The 23,495-nt window shown below is 41.6% G+C and overlaps 1 protein-coding gene across 2 annotated transcripts in view; it reads right to left on the bottom strand.

Moving 5' to 3' along the window:
* Positions 1-23,286, bottom strand: part of RAB3B (RAB3B, member RAS oncogene family) — a 59,641-nt gene extending 36,355 nt beyond the window's left edge. The window contains exons 1-2 of one of the 2 annotated variants that reach the window (XM_074832045.1): positions 23,152-23,286; positions 11,705-11,932 (exon numbers count right to left, since the gene is read on the bottom strand). In XM_074832045.1, coding sequence (XP_074688146.1) covers positions 11,705-11,932 — 228 coding nt within the window. In that variant the 5' untranslated portion in view covers positions 23,152-23,286. Of the gene's footprint in view, positions 1-11,704; positions 11,933-22,699; positions 22,762-23,151 lie in introns of those variants that run through there. The other variant, XM_074832046.1, reaches the window with a different exon arrangement.
* Positions 23,287-23,495: the final 209 nt, after the last annotated feature.

Here is a 23,495-nt window from a genome sequence, read left to right as displayed (position 1 = left end):
CTGACACTATAACCAACAAAACAAATACCACCTCTTCTCTGCCTTTGTATTATGTCATAAAAAGCTCTTTGTTTGCTTGTTTAAAAGAAAAGTCTGGGTTTTTTTAATCATCAAACTGACTGCACTGACTCTCTTGCAATTGTAGGGTAACATAATATTATACATTGGAGGTCACATTCTCAGGCAGGATAAATGGCTGCCATTCCAGGAACTTTAAAATTCTGAAGATCCCAGCTGGAGTGAAAGGGATGCACAGGTTTGATACTTTCAGTACCAGAGCAAATAAACCCCTTGTATGCAGTCAGTAGAAAATAAAGCTATTAATTTCCTTCTGTTTAAGCACTTGGATTTTGTAAACCATATGGTAGGTGACTACCTTGCCATCACTTAGCAACATCAGGTTTTGACACACAACTGGAGCTACCGTGCCTCCCAGTCTCCCAGCCACGTGGAGAGGATTTCCACAGCCAGTGCTGCAGATGGGAGAACTGCCACATGACTTCGAGCCAACAATGAAGTGATGCAAAGATGCTGTTGTGTCTAAGCTACAGCTAGATTTTGCAAGTACCACTGATTCGGGTGAAATTTCCCATTAAAATGGTAAATATCTGGAAGACCAAGACCATTTCCAAAGTTAGATGAAAGATTATTCAAATCACAGTTTTGCCATGACAATGGTGTGGATTATTTTTGCTGAATTTGTTCCCTTTAGACTTCTTGCAGTCTCTTGATAGAATAATAAGTAGCTTCTATGCATATGTACATCAGAATTTCAGCAGGAAATCTGAAATAATTTCAAACATGTCCAAGACTTCAGAATGATGGCCACAGCTTTGACCATGCTACTACGGAATGGGGCATGTGCAACTCAGAACAGTAGCAAGTACATCACAGGGGCAGAACATTATGCAGATTCTTCCCTTGGAAGAGTTCGCTTTTCCCTAAATAAATCACTAACCAGCACAACTGAAAGGAAATGATTAATTTTACACTTCCAACCTCTGAAGACTCAGAGCAGACCAAGCAGAAACGTACCTCATTTAATATCTTTGCAGCATTGACTTTTCCTGCATGCTATTTTCAAGAAGGGCATTCTTACAATAGAGATCCATTTTAGCTAGAATAAGGAGCCTTAAACAGGTATGGATTTTCAGCTGTTGCATAATTATAGCACAACAGCTGCAATGAGCATCAGTTCATCTAGAGGCCTGAGTTCCTGTAATCAGTCAACCCATTCAAGTCCCTTCTGTGCTTTACACCATGTCTCATACTTAGGAAAACAACCTAGGAAGGGGGTTCAGGGAAGAAGGATGTATAAAAACAGGCTGAAGAGCTTTGCCAAATGCATACCTTCTCCGTCTCAGGAAGCACTAAGCTCACACATCAACCACCTCGCAGGAAGGCTGGAATCCACATGGTGTTTGTGCAGACTGACACTTCTGCGACAGCACTTCCATCCCTGCAGAGCCCAGCCCTCCTGGGCTTGCTGCTCGGGGCCACTCCTTGCTGCTTGCAAGCCAGTGTTTATGAGCACTGCTTCTTTGGTGTTGCTTTCCACTGTAATTAATGTAATCATTAAAGGCACTAGAGTTTTTCTGGTTTTCACTTCATGGTCCAACTCTAGTTTTGTGCCAGTTTTCACTTCAATCACTCGCTGGCTTTAGGGCATGTCAGCACTGTGCAGTGGAGTTGTCTATGCAGGTCCTTACTTACCAGAGACAGAGCTAGCTCCAGAAGTGGAGATGGCACAGCTGTGTCAGCATGAAGCTGTGCCTAAGCTTGCTGCAAGTCCCCTGCCATGCTGCACTAAGCATAACCTTCTTGATTTCAGACATCACATCTCCCCTCAGTGTTTTATTATACTGCTGAGCAGGTGGATGCACCAGGCCAAGTTACTGCAGCATTAAACCCTACATGTGGTGTAAGCCTGTCCTGCAGATTCTCCAAGTTTATACCCATGTAGGAGATTAGAATCACATCTTAAAGACCCTCCTTATTTTTTTGGTAACTGTTAGCACTGTGTCTTTGGGATTGGAGATGGAGAAAAAACACTGTAAATCCAAATGCTCAATAGCATTTCAACTTCTATACCTTAAATTGTCACTTAACCATCTCTCTCTGATGCCTGCACACAGCCAAAACTTGCTTTCTGGCAATCATAAACAAGTTTCCACAGTCCTTCAAGCAGCTATTTCTGAAATAGCACAACATTCCCAACAATGCACAACATAAGCTTTCACTCTTGAGCACCTTAGAAATGACATGGGAATAAAGGAGACTCAAGACAGGACTGTGTGTTCAAACAATTAGGAACTGGAACAAACCCTGCCATGCTGCATTGCAGCAGAAGGGCAGTTTGCAGTAGTTAAAGAAAATCTAATCATCCCTTCCAACCCCTAACTAGCTCTTTTCTTGTTTCCCAATTCTCTGTTGCCTTCCATTTAGTCAGCTATGCCTCTACAAAGGGAGCAGAGAACAAGTTTAAAAGACTTCCAGCTGAAGAAGTTTGTATTTTACAGCAGCACTGAACAAACAAAAGTGTTTACACCTGATGATAGTGGAGACAACTCCAGAGAGGGTTGATTCTGTCCACCTGTACTGTCCCCCAAGTTGTCAAGACATTACATGACTACACACCTCAAATCACACTTAGCCTAAGTTAACCTCTGCAGGTCACCATTATCACAGCTAAAGTTAATAACAACAGAAGTAGGTTAGAGTGTCTCTTTAGAAACTGCACACACATACACATGAACATGGTTAGGTCTGATTTTCTTCACAGTTTTGGTAGTTCTACAACCCCGCAAGGGCTGAGAGAGGGTAAGAGAAGTGTAAAGGTTAAGGTCCATTGTTCTACTCTTATGCAAGACAGACTTTGAAAATGGATTCCTTAATTAGCCCTGCTTGGCTGTAAATTTCCAGTGTTGTTATTCCATGCAATCAATTGATGCACCAGCCTGCTATATTACAGTCAGAATACTTCTTTAAAAAGGAAGCAAGTAAATTGACTTCCTCTTTTTTCCCCACCTCTTCTTGTTTGCTCTTACACACAACTCCATTATTTCAAATTCTGTTACAACAGTACTCTGCAAGAACCATCCTTTCAGTTAATGCAAAAGTGTTTATAAAGGTGCTATCTGACTTCACCAAGAGCAAGCCAGGGTGCAAAGCACAGAGCCAAGAAAAAAACTGTAGGAAAAGTGGTATAGCCTTACAGAAATGTGTACAGCATGAGGCTAAAACGCACAGCAAGGAAGCAATTTAGCATTTGGTGGTCATTCCAATGGGAATTCATTTTTTAGCCTTTCAATAACATAGGACAGTTTTAGAGTTTAAAAAAAAAAAAATCCAAAACACATCTGATGGCAGTTATTTCTCTTTCTTCCCTCAAAAAAAAAAAAAAAATAAAAGAGACCTGCAGTCCTTGGTAAAGGGCTTTCCATGGACTTCTCAAAGCTGACTCATGCCAGTCTACCACAATTTGGCACTCGGAGCACTTGCTTCCTTTCAGAGCTGGGAAGGGCTCAGTGCCCACTGGCAGTCAGCCAAGCGGGATGCAGTTACCATGGCACTCAAACACCCAGTAACCGATGTTGGGACCAAAGGAAAGGAAGCAGCAGGTGGATCTTTGAATAAGCACACGAAAAAGCAAAAACAGCATTAGGGTGAATATCCTGCCTAGCAAACATCCTATGCACAGATGCCCTGTGTGTTCTATTTTATTGCTCTGGCTACAAGAAAAGCAGACAGTAGCACCTGATAGACATCAGTAGCATATGTGTACACAGGTATCTACACACACTGCTCTCTCTCCCTGACTTTACCCTCTAGCACTGGTACAGATGTCGGTATCAGTTTGTCAGAGTGACTAGCCAGCCAGAATCTGGCTGAGAAAATACCACCATTGAGCCTTCTTTAAGTAATACACAAAGTTTAATCACTTGAGTCTTATACCATGTGAAGTTATTTCAGTTAATAAAGCACAGCAGCTCATAACGTAGTACATTTATCTGCTCCACTTACATCTCCTCCCCCCAAGTTTCGAACACTCTTGCCACCTCCTGTTTCAGTTTTTAACATAACTTAGTAGCAAAGCAGTGAGTATCTGGTATACAGTTAGCAAAGAAATGGATGTGAAGCAAAATGAGAAAAAGTAGAGAACTTTTCAAACAAGATGAAAGTGCAGAAGCCCAGGATGCCACGTGTGAGCTAGGTAAAACACTTGGGACCAGCAGCTCCATTTGGAGGGAGGAACATCTCAGCAGCCCAGTAAATCCTGGACTGTGCCACAAACAGAGAAGGATACACTAGGATGCCTAGGATACAGTTGGGGCTGCAGTTGCCCTGACTATACAATGCAAGGTGCTAAGCTGCTATTGAAAGATATATCTATCCCCAAACAGGATTTATGTGTTTCCCACTTTGCCACTCATTAATTTTTGCTGGGCAGCCAGAACGGCTCACCAGAAATCTAAGTGAGATCAGTGTCTCCTGGTAAATGCTATGTTGTTCTGCAGGTGGGAGAACCTAACCAGCAAGCCATAGGCCTCCCAGTTCTCCACACTGCAGGAGCATGCTGCGTTTTTGTCCAGTTTCTGGTGCTTCTCACCAGTGTTTCCTTCTGTCAGCACCATACATGTCTGCAGAGTCCAACACTGCTGCCCTCCAACAGAAATACACACAGCAGTCAGGTGGATCTCTGAGCACACTGAGGTTACACTGCAGCTTCAGCACAATTAACTGCAATAACCAGATAAGAGGTCATTTTGGGGACCTGGTTATTAAAAGAAAAAAAAGAACAACCAACCCACAGATGATTTTATGTTGTGGATAGGGAATAACGTCATCATTTTCCCTGTGCTAGAAGGATGAACACTCATTTGCCTCTCTAACAAATCAAAAGGTGCTTCAGGGATACTCATACGACCTTCCCTCCACATGACTGAAAATAGCCTTGCCGACAGAAATACAGAAAATCCGTGCCCAACATCTGGGAGCTTAGTTCACACTGTTTAATGAATAAACATGACCTTAAATGGTAGGCAACAGAAAATAAACTACAAAGTACCCACTGCTAAACTCCTGGGTACTCCAGTTGTGCTACAGGGTACAATTTCTCACATCTGAAAACCAGTTTTTGTGGTCTCAGGTTCCTGTTTTTATCTGTAAAATCACCCATTCAGCTTACTCTTAAGTGTTGCATAAACATGACACTGCAGTAGACAGCACAATGCATGAAAGTTATAAATACAAATAAGATCAATAAATAGTTATATTTTCTCATTTGACCAAAAACTTATGACACAGTTTAAGTACGTGCTCACTTGAGGCAAATACTATGAGAACTCATCAGTTCCACCCACTGTATTATCTCGTAACTGATCACAATGTAACCAAGCATATTTAAACATAGAATATACCTAGTCATTATGCAGAGGATAACATGGTGAAATAAAATCATAGTAAGGGTGATTCTGATAAGACAAGGACAACAGGGAAATGTTTTGAGGCACATGACTCTAAGACCTTATGTAAAATGATTACAAAACATCTATTCCAAATTTCTGCTGTAAAAATCATTAAATGCAAAATGTCAAGAGGCCAGAAACCCATTTATCTTTTCAAAGCTTAACTGTCTTACTATATCAACTGAAGAATTTCCCTCGAAATTTACCACATACAGCTTTTCTCCTACTGGACAACCGGTTAACATTGGCCCATTTTCTCTAGAAAAGGTCCAAACCTTTGAACTATCAGCAGCTCTTTATCAACTAACACAAATACACTCAACCCTGCACCTGGATACAGCCTGGTACCTCTGAATGCAATATTGTTCTTTCATTTTATGGAAATACACAAAACAAGGGCAAACAGTAGTAACTCTGCAAAGATGTAGCACAAAGAGAGATACTACACCTTGCAGTGTGAGTAAATCCAGTACTGTAAGCAGGAATAACTCCAGCAGTTACACAGAGCTCAGACTGAAGTTGAATTTGGCCTTCACTGTAACATAGACTTATAATGAGATCGAAATGGGATTGAGGTGATTAACTGCAAACAGAAATAAACCTTCCATGTCAACTGTTTAACTGCAAACACAGGAATGCCCTGCTCAGCAAGCTTAGGCTGTTAAACAAATTCAGTAGTGAGTGGAGTAACTAACCACCCAGGGTATTCTGTTTAAGTTTTTATTTCTCTCCCTTGTACCACCCTTGCAACTCTAACCTTAAAGACCATTCAGAGTGGCATGAACACCAAGTTCGTCCCAAAGCAGGAGTATTATTACTTGAGATATAACCAAGACTTTGGAACTGAATTACAGACACTGTTACTGTATCTCTTCTCCAGTCAAATACTCTGCATTGCGTTTTAACATCAGTAGTGCTTTATGTCTGTTCACCCCTGATGATTTTCATTCCTGGGACCCAGTAAGTCCTCAATGCTGCAAATAAGATGTAAATCTTGTCTCTCTTACAAGGATCAACCTGTTCTTTTCACTATTATGACTTTGTCCATTTTAGTTCTTTGTCTAAACAGCAAATCAGAGGATTTCACAACAGCTATGAATATACTGAGCTGAATCAGGCCCATTAGGCCTTTAGAGACATCCACCGCTATTGCAGCTGTATATTAAATTATAGAACCCTTATTATCTCTTTTTTTAGAAATAAGTTTTGTGCAAGCATTCAAGTTTAAAGTCAGTGCTTATAAGGAACTTAGCAAAAACGTGATAGGAATGGGATGCCAGGGGAATAGATGATTCTCTCATCTGAAATGCATGATTAGCTTTTGGTTAAGTGTGCAATTAAAATTTACAATCAAGTATGATGGAGTTCTAATTTTACCTCCTTTAAATGAAAAAAAAAAAAAAATGAACTTAGTTACCAGTGTTACTTCTTTTAATCCCTTCCCTATGAGGTGAGCTGCACAGTAACATCCTGTCATCTAGGCAACAACTGATACAAAAAAAATTTTATACACACTGCATATTTGCCTTCTGGATGGCTACACAGCTTGGGTTTTATTTTGGTTTACACTTGTTTTGTTTTGTAATGGTAACTGCCACTCAGAATAATTAGCAGTTGTCATATTTCGGTTTGTAAAGATACTTGCCACAAAACCAGAGTGATGTTGCTTTGCATCCTCTTCCCAGCTGTGCCTGAAAGCTGTAACACGTGTTTCAGACATCCACTACAGCTAATCTCAGACCCCTACAGGTTTCAGCAGTTAAGCCAAGGAAACATTTTTGTTACTGGGAAAGAAAAAGCTATACTTATCCTAGCAGTTTAAATCTGATAAGCAGCACCTTAAAAGAAAAATCATACTGCAGTCTAAATATGCTGTCTCCATCTGAACATCACATCCTTTTTGCCTTTTAACCTGAAGTTAAATTTAACCTCTGTTCACCTTTAAAAAAGGGGGTTGAAAGTAGTTTCGACTGTAAGATCAGCTGCCAAACCCTGTATTTAGTTATGCTTATTATTAACCATATATGTGTTTGTGTGTTATGTGTAGTATGTGCAACAAAAAATGAGACTCCATTGTGTAGGGTGCTGTACAAAAGTATAATGGAACTGTAATGAAATTCCTCACACAAAACACATATTGAGTGGTGTGCAAAAGTGTTGTGGTGTGCAAGTGTTTTGAGCTAAACATTGCCAATGATTTTCCATCAATAAATTTGTGTTACTACCCAAAATGCTCATGGAATTAACCTAGACTGGGCCAGCCTGAAGGACCGGAGTTTTCCCCTCAGCAGTTAATCTCAATGCTAAGTTGCTTAAGAGTTCTGCTGTTATTATTACTTACCACCATTATTACTTACCACCAATAAACACACAACTGCACAGAAGAAGGGGAAAAAAAAAAGACATCTCACATTGCTCTCACCTAAAACCCAAATCACTTTTATTCATTCACCGTGCTTCCATCTGGATCTGGACAAAGTAGCCTTCTCTAGCTGCTAGGCAACCTGAACGCAGCAGTGAGTATAAACTGTATGCATTTGCTAAGAATATAATAATGTTACCTTTGAGATTTATATATAATAAAAAACATACCTAGCTGAAAAATATAACAGCTTTCCTTCAGTAATCACTAATTAGCAACTCTGGGAATACAAAACTGTTGGTCAAGAAAGAAATAATCCACATGTACACCCCAAATGCAGAGAGATATTATAAATTGGCTCCTAACAAATATAACATAAGGGAGATACTTTCATATGAAGTATTATTACCAATGGCAGTGACATAAAAAAATTCTAATCCAAGAATTACATTTCTGTAGATATTAGAATATCTACATAATACAGGAATAGATTTACCTAAGTAATGTTTTAAATTAGAAATGTTCAAACTACCAAACCTCATCCAACTACAAAATGAACTTTCTCAGTAAAGGTAATTTATTCTATTTACATAGAGCCACCATTCCTAAACAAGACAGGAAAGACTTGAAATTAAAACACAGTCAACTGATCTTGGAGTTCTTTAAAGAAAGCAAAAACAAACCAAGAAACCTACAAAACATTATTTCACATAACCCCTCTCCAGACCATTTTAAATTTTGTTCTCTAACAGCAGAGCTATCATTCAACCGTAAAAACACCATGAATATCTTTGCTATGTCCCATTCCTCTCAAACTCAAGATACTCCTTTCACATCTTTCAAAGCAGACCATTTCCCAGAGGAATATTGATATTTTAATATGAGTCCTATCAGTTTTGCTAGGTCACTAGCACAACTGATAGGACTCATTAAAATATCAATTCATGTGACTGAGGTGTTAATGTCAACAAAGCAAAAGGCCCACTAATGACATCAAAATTAAACAGAGCAGCACTCTTTTTTGATCATTACATTTGACAGCTTGTCAAATCCTGATTCACAAAATACTGACTTCCTCAAACTCAGCACAAACACAAAAGCTAGATCTCTAGTTTAAAAATGGTCATCAATTCCTACTGGAGATATTAATCACAAGACAGGCCAGAAAGACATTTACTGATACAGCAACACACTGTTAGTCTTTATGTGCAGCTGCTTGGCACTTGAAGCCATGTGAATTTTTCTTAGTTTTAAGAAAACCCAATGAGCATTTTGTAGCTGGAGTCTTACGCCCAAATACTGTGCTCTTCTGTTCAACACAAGCAAAGTCAATGTAGAAAGTCCCACTGATTGCTGATCTCTCTGGATAACAGCACAGCAATAGTAACTTCCCCCCCCACCTTGAGATTTGCAGGACACAAAACAAGGTTATTTGTACACAGCCCTTGAGCATCTCCAGTCTGTCACAGCTGCATACACTTAAGAGCTCCACAAGCACCCATGAACTGAAAGAGACCTGGCTCCGCAGAACAGAGAACATTAGAGGTTCCTAGAAGTGCTCCTCTCTGGACTTTATAAAGACATTTGAAGTAATTAATTTAAATGCTTATACCTTCTCCTTCCTCACTTCTTAGTTTCACATTAAATGTGATTCAGGTAAGACTTAACATCGAGCTTAGGGGGAGCATAATTTAAAAAACAGTCAACATAGCTGGAAAGTTGTAAGTAAAAGCAAAGCATTCAATGGAGCCACAGGGTCCCACACTCACAGAAACTCAACAAGGGCTGTAAATCATTTAAAAAAATAATTGGAAGACAGGTTGGTAAGAAAACTCTTCCTTCCTACACACAGGAACACATAGTTTTGGTATGCTAATGACCCCCACTACTACTAAATGTACTCTGTACATCGAAATTACAAGTTTAATCTCAGGACAGGCAGGAGGTAAACAAGTTCAAATACTGTGTTTTTTATAGAGGTACACACTTAATGTTTTTGTTAAGGTCCTTAAATCATGACTCACATCAGGGAAGCATGCAAGGAGCACAGAAAGAGAGAAGAAAAGAGCACAAGTCACTCTAGAAACTGTCAAACACTTACATGAACCTTTTATTGAAAACAAATTTTAAATCTACAGTGTTGTTGGTAACTCTAACATTACAGGTCCTATAGATAGCACCCTCTGAGAATCCAGCTGACATCTCTTTTCATAAGAAGTTTAAGGTTATTAAAACCTTTTTCCCTCCAAAGCCTACAAACAGATTTAATTAAAACTATTGCTTAATTCATTTTAATCCCGGTATCTTTGCAAAAAACCCAAATATTTCATGGTGCTTTCTGTCCTGCTTTTACACAACTTATTAGTGAATTTCAAGTTCCAAGGTTAAGAAAGACAAAATGGATAGAAATTGTCTTTAGTTAATTATGGGGCTTGAAGTCCAAACATTCCTATTACCTAAACCCTAAATTAAATCAAACAGTTTCATGCCAGGTTATCTACATTAGTTTCAATGCCAGAGGTTTGTGACACGAAGAGGACATTTTATTAAATAATTTGTTGTACATTGTACCCAGCAACACAGAAATAAAATTAATCATATTGTTGCAGTTAAAAAAGTTCCTCATTTCAGATTCTATTTTATTGTGACTCTTCAAGATCATCACAATAAATAAAAAAATGTGATTACTATTAAATGCAATAATACATTAAATGCATTTATACATTAAATACATTTAAATGCAATAATTAAAGATTAACTATAAATCAAGTGTATACAGATCAATTAGACTATACTTGTATCTGGGGCAGGGTCTGGGTAGCAATGTTACACAGTTTCAACTCATCTTCAAGTCTGAACTTTAACTTGTGGGAGAAACAACTAAGTAGACAGCTACTTTAAGTTAGTGAACTAACTCCTTTGAAATTGTTTAAGAGAATATAAGTCTCATAACTTCTATTTGAGATCTTTTATGAAAAGCAGACAAATCGTGCAAACTGGCCTTCCAGCTGGAGCCCCATGGTACTTCAAGCAATGTGAGCCTGGGCTTTTTAAACACACTAATTCACTGGGACACAGAGGGTTTAAGCACCATCAGAAAAAATTGCACTTGCACTGTAGGTTTAAGTCATTTGCCAGCAAGTAGAATAAAAGAAAGCACTTGCTTTCCATAAAAAGGAACATCATGAGCTACTGAGACAATTGCTTGCAGCTCAAGAACTCTTTTTTTTTAAAACAGGTAGGGATGCTGTAATTCAAAAAGGCTGAAAATGTCCCGTGACTGGGTGTTTGAGCAGAGGGAGCCTCCAGCTTACCTGCACAAGTTCTCTCCGTATTTGATTTACCAAGAAGTTGTGTCAGCAGAGATGGTTTGAAGCATACCTCTGTCTTCCCCTGAAGAATCCTGGATGGATGACGTGAGCTGGCTTGGTGCTGCTGAGTGGGCACAGAAGTTGCAGGAAGGTACAAGTATCTTATGTGGAGGACATAAGCTGATAGTAGAATCTATGCCTAGAGTTCACTCATTAAGCGCTCACTGAGTTTCTTCACCTACTAGTGCCCACTCAAAAAGCGGTGGCTACTAAAGGGCTCCAGACCTGCTTTGGGTTTGCTGCAGTTTAATAGTACACTGACTCCTGAGAACATAGAGCAGCTGCTTAAGACCATAACAGGAGTCCCACTACTTGAGTGAGACAGCAGTACGAAGAGAACTTACTCAGCTATACTGCAGGGGTACAAATGATACAGCCACACAAAACTTATGAACAATCAAATTCTGTATTAATTCAAAAATCTACTTCCAAACAAGCTATTTTTTACCATCATATCTTTGCTGGGTTTAATATAAAGCATTTGTGAAAACACTGGCACTTACCCAAATCTGCAGTTTCACCCGCTTGTCATTTCTATAAACTGTTTTCACTTTGAAGTCAATTCCTACTGTGCTAACGAAGGCTGGTGTGAAAGTGTCATCGGCGTATCTGAAGAGGAAGGATGTTTTGCCCACGCTGCTGTTGCCAATGATCAGGAGTTTGAACATGTAATCAAAATTTTGATCTGAAGTATCTTTCTGCCTGTATCTGGCATCTATTACTGAAGCCATCTAAGAAAATGACAAACATTGAAAAAGAACAGATTTAAGAGCAGTTCATCATTTGTTTTCCTCAACTGTGTACCATATGTTTAGCTTATCTCTCTTCTTTCCAATATCATAACCACTACATTTGCTGATTAAAGAGGATCACACCTTGAAATCTTCTTTTAAATCCTGGCTTCACATTTCTATTATCCACTTATACTGGTAAGAGTACCAAACCCAAGAAATATACCTGTTGCACCACTTTGTGTTTAAAAGAATAACAGATGGCTATTGCAGATTGTTCAAATACTAGTAGGGAAACAGCATTCTTTACTCCCGTGGCAGGGTGGCACTTCTGTTGCTCCAATAAACTGGAGTACTGCAACCAAGAACTAAAATCTTTGACAGTGCATCCAATCATGCAATTCATTAAGCAGCCTCCAAGGCAGGTAAACCTAAATATTTCCTTTTATGACTACTAGGGAAAATCTGCATTTCCAGCAGATGCACCACCACCATTTCATCCTTAGAAAAGTTCTGTCCTCAACATTTACAGAAGAAAAAAAAAAAAAAAGCCATGGGAGAAGATGAAACACCAGGAATTTCAGCTGAAAACCAAATTCATCCAACACCTATCTATTCTCAAGACTACAATTAAAATAAACAGCACTTGCATAAAACATGAGGGCTCAGTGGGGCTGCAAGTAGCATTTGGAACGGATAAATTACCCCTTTTGATTATGGGGGAGGTTAGAGTTGGGGATGTTAGTGGGATGGGGAGGGGCAAAGATGCAGCCTCAGAGATCCCTCCTTCTCTTGTGACCCTGAACTGGATTCAGTAACCAAAAAACAGCTGCAGAGTCTGAAACATCAAGATCGGTGGAACTCACTGAGCTGCTTTAACATATGCAGCTCAGACATTCCATGGGAGAAGGCAAGTCCCTTTTCATCTGTTTGTACAGAGCAGAAGACAACTACATAGACCAAATTACTACAGAGAGGAGAAAAAGGAAAATTTACCTTTTAACAGATATATCACACTTTTCATCTGTAATGCCATTTCAAAATCTACCCCACATCAAAAAAGCAAAGCTCTTAGCTCCTTATAACCAGTTAGGGGGTTGTGCAAATTGGGGCAATGACAGCATAGGTCTGATCAACAGCTACTCATCCACCAAACTAGGACACCTGCTACTTGCGTGCAGTGTCAGAAAGCCCTGAGTGGAGACCAAAGTCTCTTCCCCTGGCATCCAAAGAAATAAGTTAATTTTCCCCTCAATTCAGATTCGTTGACATCTTTGTGAATAAAACTCCCACCAATGTCTACCACATGCCCAAATACTTTCCTTCTTAGCAAGTCTCACCTGTGCACAGGACTTCACTCACCCACTGAAACAAAACAAAACAAACAGTTCAAAACTCACTGTAGTTAAACAGCTATAAGGCAATAAATTGGGATGACAACACTTTAACTTAAATTCCCAACAGAGGGGAAACAAACCAAAACCAACTCAGCTTAAACTTCAGTAAAATATGCATGATGGTTTATCTCTGACTAAACACATGCAACTTTCTCACACAGAAAAGGGCTGGTGCAGCAGGCATTTCGTTCACAGACTGCATTAACAAGGACAGTTTCTGAAGAACTTTATTCGTAGCTCAATAGTCAACAGCTGCACTGAATGCAGTAAAATCTTCCCACAAGTAATTCTCTGTAGGATACAACACAATTCTGATACACACTCTTCTGAACTTCAGCTGCTATTCAGTAACACTACAGTCCTTTGCAAGCACTCCAGAAAAGCCAAGTACAAATTTCCTTCCCACCAGTGTATCAGAAAAGGGCTCTTCTACTCATGCCTTGTGGTTCTTAACAGGAATTTCTCAAATGGAAAATTCAACACCCAACTGACTTACACACACACACACTCAGGCCAAGGCACTCACTGCCTCAGTTCAAATGTTAGAAATCTCAGCTGCAAAAATTATGAATCCAGATGATTGGTTGATTTGTACCATCACCAAGCTGGAAGACAGTAAGAAGTTCTCTATTTGAGTCATTTATCTTCCTCATACACATACATAACTTCCACAAATGCCCCTGAGAACACATGTGCACTTACTAAAGAAGAAAAAAAAATTAAAAATCTCTACCTCTCCATTCCACTCACAGAGGCTTGAAAAAAGCGAGATGCCCTCATCACTTGAAGCCTGGTCATTTAAAGAATCGGAAGCAGACCTTTAACAAAGAAATATTCCACTGATCATACAGGAATCAATATTTTCTTTCTACCCCTGTCTTCGCAGAATCCGTCTGCACACTCCAAACTGATCTTTCAAATGAAACACTGCTGCTTCTATTAACCCCCCTAGATTGCTATAATCAAAAGTGTACCTGGCTACAAATGTGACTTTCAGATCTCAGTTAAAAAGCAATTACAGAATGCGGCCAGCTAGAGCAGCTTTGTTAGAAGCACAATGCAGAAAATAAGATCAAATGATACTTGTACAGAACGCAGGGCTGTTGTCATAGAAGCATAACACTCACTGGCCTGTGCGTGCCACTGTGCTACACTGAAGATGCTGCAGGCTGGCTCCTTGAATCATTAGAGGCAGCATCGAAGCACAAAAAATTTCAAAGAAAATTCCATCCCCTTGCTTAAATTTGACTTTTTCCTTCCCCTCCTCTGGTCAATAGAGAGAAATCGAAAGTACTAATTACTGAATTACTCCTCTGATTGTAGATCATTACTGAAGCTGTACTCCACCACCGTTTGGGCTGAAAGTGTTCACAGGGCTGCCCCTGAATTTGCACTTGAATCCTGAAGCCAGGAACCAGCAGACCTTTCTCCCAATTCTCCTCCCCTCCCTTCCTCTTCCCCACTTGTCCCATCCCTGCTCCAAGCGCTCCCTAGTTATGTCAGTCCTGAAGACCACGCAGAGAGCTGGTTCAGAGAACAGAGAGATCCCAGTTAAAAATAAATCCTCCTACAACTTCTGTTTTGCAGGGCTGTTTTTAAAGTTGTTTCAGTTCCCAATCCAGCACTGCTGAGGGAGCTAAGCAGAGGGGACCAAGTGGTGGGAAGCGATGGCAGTTGCTATGCTACTGAGAGAAAGGTCCACAAAATCACATCTCCTGCAGGCCCTCCACATCTGGTGGAGATTCAGCCTCAGCAGGAGGGAAAAGGTGATAACGCATCGATGTCAGGCAGCTCTTGTCCGCCCAACTTGTCAGAACATCTCACGCAGCCATCGCTCCCAGAGGATTTTATTCTCTCCTTAGTGAAAGGATGTTTAGCTGGCAGTGTAACCCCCTGATTGCTGGGCACACAGCTACATGTGCTCTTTGCTTGGGATGACTCTAGCATCTCTGCTGTTTTACAAGGACATGCAGACTAACTAGGGTTTTGTTACAGAAGACCAAGTCAAATAAGACCGGCATGCAGAGTACAAAAAAGAGGCTTGTGACTTTCCATTTTGACTGCCTTGGAATAATCCTCAATAAAATACCTATACAGGAAAGATTTAGCTACATTACAGAAAACCCATTACACAGGAAAAGAAAAAGCTGCCAATCAGACTGCCCTTAAGAGCACTTCAGTATGAAACCTTGCATCTTTTAGTTCTTTGCCTAGGTAGCCCACTTCTTTGTAGCTAAGAGCATACTAATACTGACAACCTGTTTTCCCCATATGCTTTAGCAATGGGAACAAGGTCTCAAACACGTCCACTTCCAACCAGTTTTGTGAGAATAGGCAGTTATGCAGCTATGAGATACCTTATAATTTCCCTATTGAGGAAAAAGCCTGCAGTGTGAGCTCGTCTTTTATTAGACAAAGAAACCACATAGGAGGAGGATGCTACAAATGCTCTAAAGCAATAAAATCTTAATCAGAGCTTATTAGCCACCAAAGAATATGTTCCTCGGTCAAGGTGGCTCTCCTGCCTTTATCTTCTGGTTTGCTCTAATGAAGTTTAAAAAAAACAAGCCTATCACCCTAAGACACCTCCATGGGAAACCAGCCTTCGCTGCTTTCAGTACTCACTGAAATGTGTCATATAGATGCTTCACGCAGCTGTGCTTTTTAATTTGAGCAACATCACAGTGAAGAATCAAACTGGTTTGTAGTGCAACACAAACCATCAGAGTGTTACTGCTCTTACAAATCACTAGAAGTGGTCACTGCTGCCCCTGTTCTGCAGTATTTACAACCTACAGACAACTTCTGTGAAAAGCAGCACATGAACTGTCTAAAGGTGATGGTGCTGGCTAGAAATCAACTGGTATATCTTACCATCCATTTATTCCCAGAAAAAAAACTAAAGCTGACTTCAGGTGTTGCCAGCCCTTACAGTTTTGGCTGCAAACTAATGGAGGGCTGCTCTTCTCTATCCTCTCACAGACAAGAAGAAATCTGATCATTACCCTTGGAAGTTTAGGGCGTCTGTATTGGCATGGGTTTGTTCACAGACATGGCCATTTTCACGTCCCGTTCTGTCTCACAACATTGCGAGGAAGAAGCCTGAATTTCGAAAAGAGTCTCCTTGTCTGATGTCAGTCACCTTGGTTAACCATGAAACATGGTCACACTGATGGAACTTATACTTCCAACTACACACTAAGACATAACTGCAATTTCAACTTGTTATGAACCTGCGTATTCTGTATATTACAAGTTCTGTGCGTTTCTAACAGTAAAAAGATCTTTTAATATTTGTTACTGCTTTATTTTTAAAGCCAAAATGGAAATGTTTTACATGTTACACACGTTTTCTGTTATATAGGACCAGTGGCAATTTAAAAGTGACTGTCTAACTGTCTCAGCAGCAGCAGCTAGCACAGACAGATTTCTTTTATTAGGCAGGTGAGAAGATGGGGGTGAAACTGCCCCTCTATACTTCTACGAGTCAAGGATCTCATGACAGCATGCTACGCCAGGCTGGGTCCAGCCTCGTTTTGTGTGTGTTCAGCAACTGAGCCTCTGCTGTTTCTCCTGACATACTATTTTACTGCCTTACAGAGCTATCAGTGTTAAACCATTCCTTTATTTCAGAGTCCAAACTTTTTTCTTACTTCCATCTTACTGTTCCTGAGTTCCAGTGCTCAAGATCAGCCAACAGAGAAAAACTGAGAGAGAAGTTAACAACTGTCAGTCTAGAAGGAATAAGTGGTAATAGCAGCCAACAAGAGAAGGGGCACAGTCACAAACACAGCTGTACCTGTTAGTCTCCTGGCTACCCATAGGCACTGAGGAGTGTGGAAGGAAGAAAAGAGATTATTAAATACTCATTTAGTAAAAGCAGAAATAATGAAGCTAACTAAAGGTAGAAGTTTAAAAAAACCCAAACATACATAGTGCTAAAGTCAATACATTGTGCTAAAGTCAAATAGATCACACATATGCAAAGGCTCTTATAGAAACTTAGGACAGGAGCCTTGTAGACAGCTCTGAAGATGCTAAAAGACCATGAAAACTATTCTGGAAGTTATGTGGTAGGCAATAAACAAAAAAGTAACTAAACAAAAAGATTTCTTCATCTCTAATATTTACAGTTTAGCAGTAATCTGTGAGACACATTACTGACATGCAGTGTAACTTCTTCTCAAGATTTAATACCTTGTGGGGTTTTTTTTCCCCAAAACATCTTAAAAAGTGCATCTACATTAAAAATATTCTAGTTCACAATTCTATGTCAATATTCTATTCTAAAAACTCACTCTGTTATGTGCTCTGTCATCTGAAAAAAAAGTGTGTGGGTTTTTTTTTTTTTTCTTTCTCAGGAATTAAATTAAATCCTGAATCAGATTTTTACCAACCAATTGAATTTTTTTTACAACAAATGTATACTGTCTTAAGAATAAAGCCCATAAATGAAACAAGGCCATGACCTTAAGGAGTCTTATACAAATGCTGTACTACAAGAGAGATTTACCAGAAGCAGAAAACAAAGTATGAGCAGTTAACATAACTGCTAATAAATATTGCAAGCAAGTGATCATTACCAATTTAGATCTATAACCCACGAGACAGATGGAGGCTTTGCTGTGAGTATATGAATCAAGAGAGTGGTCACACTGTTGAACCTGCGATATAGAAACAAAAGGATTACAATGTTTATGATAAGGATGGATAATGAGAATATTATGTAAGAAACTAATAGGTTAGACCATGACCATGCTGCTGTGTGAAGGTCTGAGCTTCCTTCACTGAAGGTAAAGAGGAAAGCCCTGTAGCATACAAAGAGGACAGAAGCAGTGCTTGAGTGAGTGACAGGTATTAAGATAACAGCAGATATTTGGAGCCATCAGTTTAAAATTTATTAAAGGGAGATTATCTAAATTAATCTAAAGTAAAAGTTCTACATAAATCCTACAAGTGGATGCAAAACCTCAGCTAGGAATCATTATACCTCTCCTGCAGAAAGGCAGCAAGGTAAATGGAACCAAGGAGCAGCTGAAATACATCTGTATACATTGGTGTTCTGCACAAAGCCTGGGTCAAAGTCTACTGTACTGCAAAGGCAAACTGCGATAGGACGTGGAAATGTCTGCAACTTACAGCACATCTATACAAAAATAACTGCCTTAAAATAATAGTTATTCCAGATTTCGAGCAGAAAAACATAACAGAATTTAGTCCTCTTTTTCATGACTAATATAATCTAAAGGCCAACTTTGTCCCTGGTGCATTTCCTCTCCAGTAAACAAGGGTAAACCACCATTTGTCATCTTGACTTACATTATCTTGCCTTGTGGAGACTGCCAAAACACGTGGACAAACTCAGACCTTATGTAAATAACAAGCTGCAGCTACCTACTCCAGGTCAGAATTTGGATCAAACAAGGACAAATCCTTTCTCACAATTCACACAATAGACAATCACCTCATTTGGCAACAAGACAGCACCTTGCTCTTGCCCAAAGTATTGCACATTTTTCAGCATCAGTTATGTTTCGTCCTGTTCTCACACCCCTGCCTCTGCAACTGTTGCTCCCTGTGACAGCCTCTGGCTCGCACTTCAGTACTGTCCAGAACTTGATTTTGAGGTGTCATCCAAATAACCTAATTGATAGATCTACAACAAAAATAATTAAACAGTGTAAACAAAGAAAATTAATTCTATGTTTATTACTTTAAAAATGTAAGCGCCTGATTAATAAAATTGATTTATTAATGAGTCCAGAAGTCTTTGCAAGAAGATGCTTGTGGTGGAGCTGTTCCAGAATTCACATGCTTCAAATGAGTTCAATATACACTGATAAAAACCTCTAAACAATGTAGGCAGTTATTTATTATTACCCATTCAGATTTGGGAATACAGGCTTTAAAAAGTCTTCAAAGAATTTGCTGAGTGCGGAACAAAAGTCAAAAACCTGAGGATATCATCCCTTTTCCATCAACTCTCTAACTTTACAACTAGATTTTGTTAGTCAGCAGGCTGGGACTGTTGTTAGAAAGATTTCCTCAAGCCAATTGTCCCTCTGTGTCTGGAGCCATGCCTCTCCCATTTCCTGCATAACGTTCAACATCCTTTTAGTCCATTTTAGAGCCACAACAAAACTTGCAGGAAGGAGGAATTAGTCACTGTAATTCTACAACAGCAAAAAATGTAAAGAAATAAAAGTTCCCACATTTTTTACTCTCTTCTATGAGTGTTTTCATTGCAGCTCTTTTATCATCACATAGTTCCATGCCTGTTGGCAAACATGCTACTCCAGAAGATACAGAGAAAAATATTTAACAGTACAAAGATCTCCCCTTCTAAAGGGGAGCCACTAACTGAACCCAGCTCAGCTCTCTCCCAGAGGATGCACGGAACAAGAGATTTACATCCTCCTCGTGCCCTAAAGAGCGGATGAAGAGGAGATTTCCGCAATTCCCTGAATATTCCATCGAGTTTGGGAACCCCAGGAGCCAGCCAATTTCTAGACCTACAGAACAGCCAGCTGAGTCTGACCCTGAAACCAGTGCTGTCTCCAGAGAACAGTGCGAGCTGAAGAGGTTGATCACTATTACAAAACTCACCATCATTAAAGTCCTTGCTTCCCGTTACAAACATTGGCTGAGATAAACAGACTTCAGTCCCCTTCTCATCTGCTCTCCAGCCTTGCAGTTCTGCCACGGTTTCTCTGAGAACGAACTGGCTATAGTGAAATACTTCTGAGTATCTCACTGTTGAATACACTGAAGCAGCAGTGACATTAAAGCACCCAGAGTAACACACAAGACAAATCTGTAACAACTCTGCTCCAAGAAAGACACGTGTAACTCCCTGCTGATCCTTCCCCAGCTGGATGGCAGGGCACAGCTACGTTCTGCACTAGGATACAGACCTCCACAGAGAAAGTCGTGACCATGCCCTCCCATGGTGGTGGAAGATAAGGTGAGTTCAGGTACATGGTGGAACTCCTACTATCTGGAGCTAGAGTCACGCTATATGGAGATTCGGGCAGACACCCCTCCACCAGTGCATAGGAGACAGTTACAGATTTTTCTCCATCACCAGGTCTAAAACCTTTCATTTATCGGTAAAAGCAAGCTGCTGTCCTGACCAAATCAGGTGACTGGAGGTTGGTATTGTCTTGTAGTAACCACCTGTAAAGCAGAACCACGCGGAGACAGGGCCAGCTCAGGATGCCTCTGCAGCACAGAAGTAGTTTAATTTGCTGCCTTTTGTCCTCCTCCTCCAAGCAGAAAATCTGCGATGAACAAGTTACTTTGTTTCTCTGTGCTATGATATTCTCCATGCTGCAAAGTAAGCCACCTGCTAACTGGGATTACGACAAGCATCCTCACAATTCCCATGTTTTAATTAGCTAGTACTTCCAAACAGAAGTCTTATTGCTTACCTCAAAGATCAAATACCACCATGCTGCGGTAAGCTAGGCACACAGTTACAAGAGCTCACTAAATATTGCAGAACTTTAAGCACAAGATACATTTTTACAGCAAGAAGCATACCTGAAATTACCAGTTCAGGGCATTCCTCAATGTTAGCGTCTCAGTGAGAACTGCCTCAGAAAAAAAATACTTCCTCGGGCTGAACTAGAAACAGAGAACAGACGTGGACTTACTGGGGAGGGTTAAGTGGGTGTGAGTGCCCTTCCCTGGCACTACGACCAGCCAGGTGATGCAAGACCCTGAAAAACGATGCTGTGACCTGCCCATTTTGATCTGGGGCTGCATCAGATCATGTGAAAGTAGGGAAAAACTATCTGAAACACACGCAAGTCAACTAACATGACTATGACATGACAGTGACAACTAGTATGCTAATGAATACTATATGTATTGCTTTGCTACACATAGATGTAGCAAGAACTACTGCTATTAAAACCTAAAGCTAGTAAGTCTCCTCAGTTTGTTACCTGAAAATGTAACGAATCTGCAAAGAAGGCAGAATAGTTTTGTCAAAATTGCAAAGGAAGCTTGATTTAAAGATTGGTTTATTTTCCTCTCTTCTTACTTATACTACAAATTGTCCTGATTAAGCAGTCCTGAAGGCAGGGATCACACCAAGGTCTCAGTAAATGCACATACAACCACTTCCAGGATAGCAAGCACAAATAACAGGAAATAAAAGCTTTTTACTTATACACTTACATACAGCAGCATATGGATTTGATCTTGTACCCACTATAATCCAATACAGCGCTCCCATGATCTAGGTACAGATTCAAATACACAGATCAAGACTGTAGTTCCACTGACATTTTTACCTTGGAAAGGAGAGTGAGGAAAAAATCCACTTAAAAGAGGATGTTTATCTGAACCTAGATCTAATCCAGGCTACTATGAAGCCCCACAAACTGTTACTAGCATAGCTGAGAGTGCAGCACTGGGTCAGAAGTGAGCAATGAGGAACAAAGCAGGAAAGGCTGAAACCAGGTTTGTCACCAAGGAAGTGCACAGAACCATGAATTTCCTCCTTCAAAGGCCACGGTCTTATATTGTCTCAGGCCACAGGAATATCCAGGTTAAAAGTAACCCCTGGCCCCAGGGGTTGGAAGTTGGGTTTGTTTTTTTTTTTTTTGGCAGGTTGGTCTTAATTTAGGTCAGATCAACCTGATGCACAGCACAAACATACCCCTGCCTGTGTCGTAAGAAGGAAAGGACATCATGGAGACAGAACCTTGGGAGGCGAAAAGGTGGCAACGCTTGTGCTGGTGTTTGCAATATTGCCTGTGATCCCACAGCACGATGCTACCGTGCGCATCAGATGCCACTGCCTTGCCGCTGGCGAGCAGAGAAGAGACATCGGGGAAAAAAAACAATGCATAGTCTCAGAACATATGGCAAAAAGACCACTTGTACTTTGTGCAGCATAAGATGGAGAAATTGGAGAGTTTTTACTTTTCATGAATAAAATCACAATGACTGATCTGTTTGGCTCTGTGTAACGGGCTCACTGTCTACTGCTTCGGGGCAGCGTGGCCATCCACCCAGCCTGCGAGTCCGTCCTTCCACCTGTACGGCGAAGAGCCCACCCGCGGGTGGGGGCTCAGCAGCCAGCGCCGAGCGAAGCCGCGCAGCCCTGCCTCTCCCCTTCAAAGAGCAGCAAAACCAGAAACAACAGAAACAAAATCCCGCGTTTCCCAGCAGTTTGTTTTACCGCCGTACAGTTTTTTAGTTTTAAGCGCTGCAGCAAACTGAGCAGAAAACAACCGCCCGGGGTGACAGGACCTGACAAAGGTTACACACCAGCTGGAAAACAGCCGTGAAGGCCCCGGTCTCCAGCCTCCCCCCGCGCCACTCAGGATATTTCAAAGATAAAGCAGTATTATATCACCTCTCGTTGCTGATAAATATTTATTTTAGAGATAGCTGCTGTCACCTTCTCCTCCCCGCCGCTCCTGGGGGTCTGCCTTTCACACCACACCTCCGGGGCACAGAGGACCCATCCCGCCCGTCGGTGCCTGCCGGGGCCGGGGGCCGACGCCCGCCCCGCGGGGGCCCCTCGGGGCCGGGGCACCTCCTGACACCCGCCCAGCCCAGGGACAACCGCGACGCTCGGGGCTGAGGAGGGCGGGAAGAGTTTTGGGGCCCCGGGCGGGGATGGTGTGGTGAGGTGAGGTGAGGCGAGGCGCGGTTCCCGCCCCGCGGCAGGAGCCTGAGGGGAGGGGGGAGGGGGGGGTGACGCCCCAGCGCCCGTCCCCCCTCACCGTTACTTTCGAGGGGAAGGCTGCGCCCCGACGGCGCGTACCGCGGCGGGAAGAAGCCCCCCGGCTCCGCGGCTCTTACCTGAGGCGGAGGAGCGGGAGCGCCGAGCCGAGACGAGCCGAGCCGTGCAGGTCCCGCGGCCGCTGCTCGCGTGGCGGGAGCCGCCCCCCCGCCGGCACCTGGGGCGGCCCCGGGGGCGGAGCCGCGGCGGGGCGCGGTGGCCGGTTGGGAACGGCGGGGCTGGAGGGCGGGAGCCCCGGCGGGGGCTGAGGGGGGTGTCCCGGCCGTGCGCCGCACCGCTCCCCGCCGGCCGCCAGCGGAAGGATGGCAGAAGGGAAGGCAGGCGGCCCGAGCCCACCGGGGGCACCGTGCCGGGGCCCGCCCTCCGCTCCCGGGATGTGAATCACCTCAGGTATTCCTGGAGC

The sequence above is a fragment of the Strix aluco genome, chromosome 8 (genome assembly GCF_031877795.1).
Source record: "Strix aluco isolate bStrAlu1 chromosome 8, bStrAlu1.hap1, whole genome shotgun sequence".
In the NCBI taxonomy this organism is placed as follows: domain Eukaryota; kingdom Metazoa; phylum Chordata; class Aves; order Strigiformes; family Strigidae; genus Strix; species Strix aluco.
This window is presented reverse-complemented; position numbering and strand designations above follow the sequence as displayed.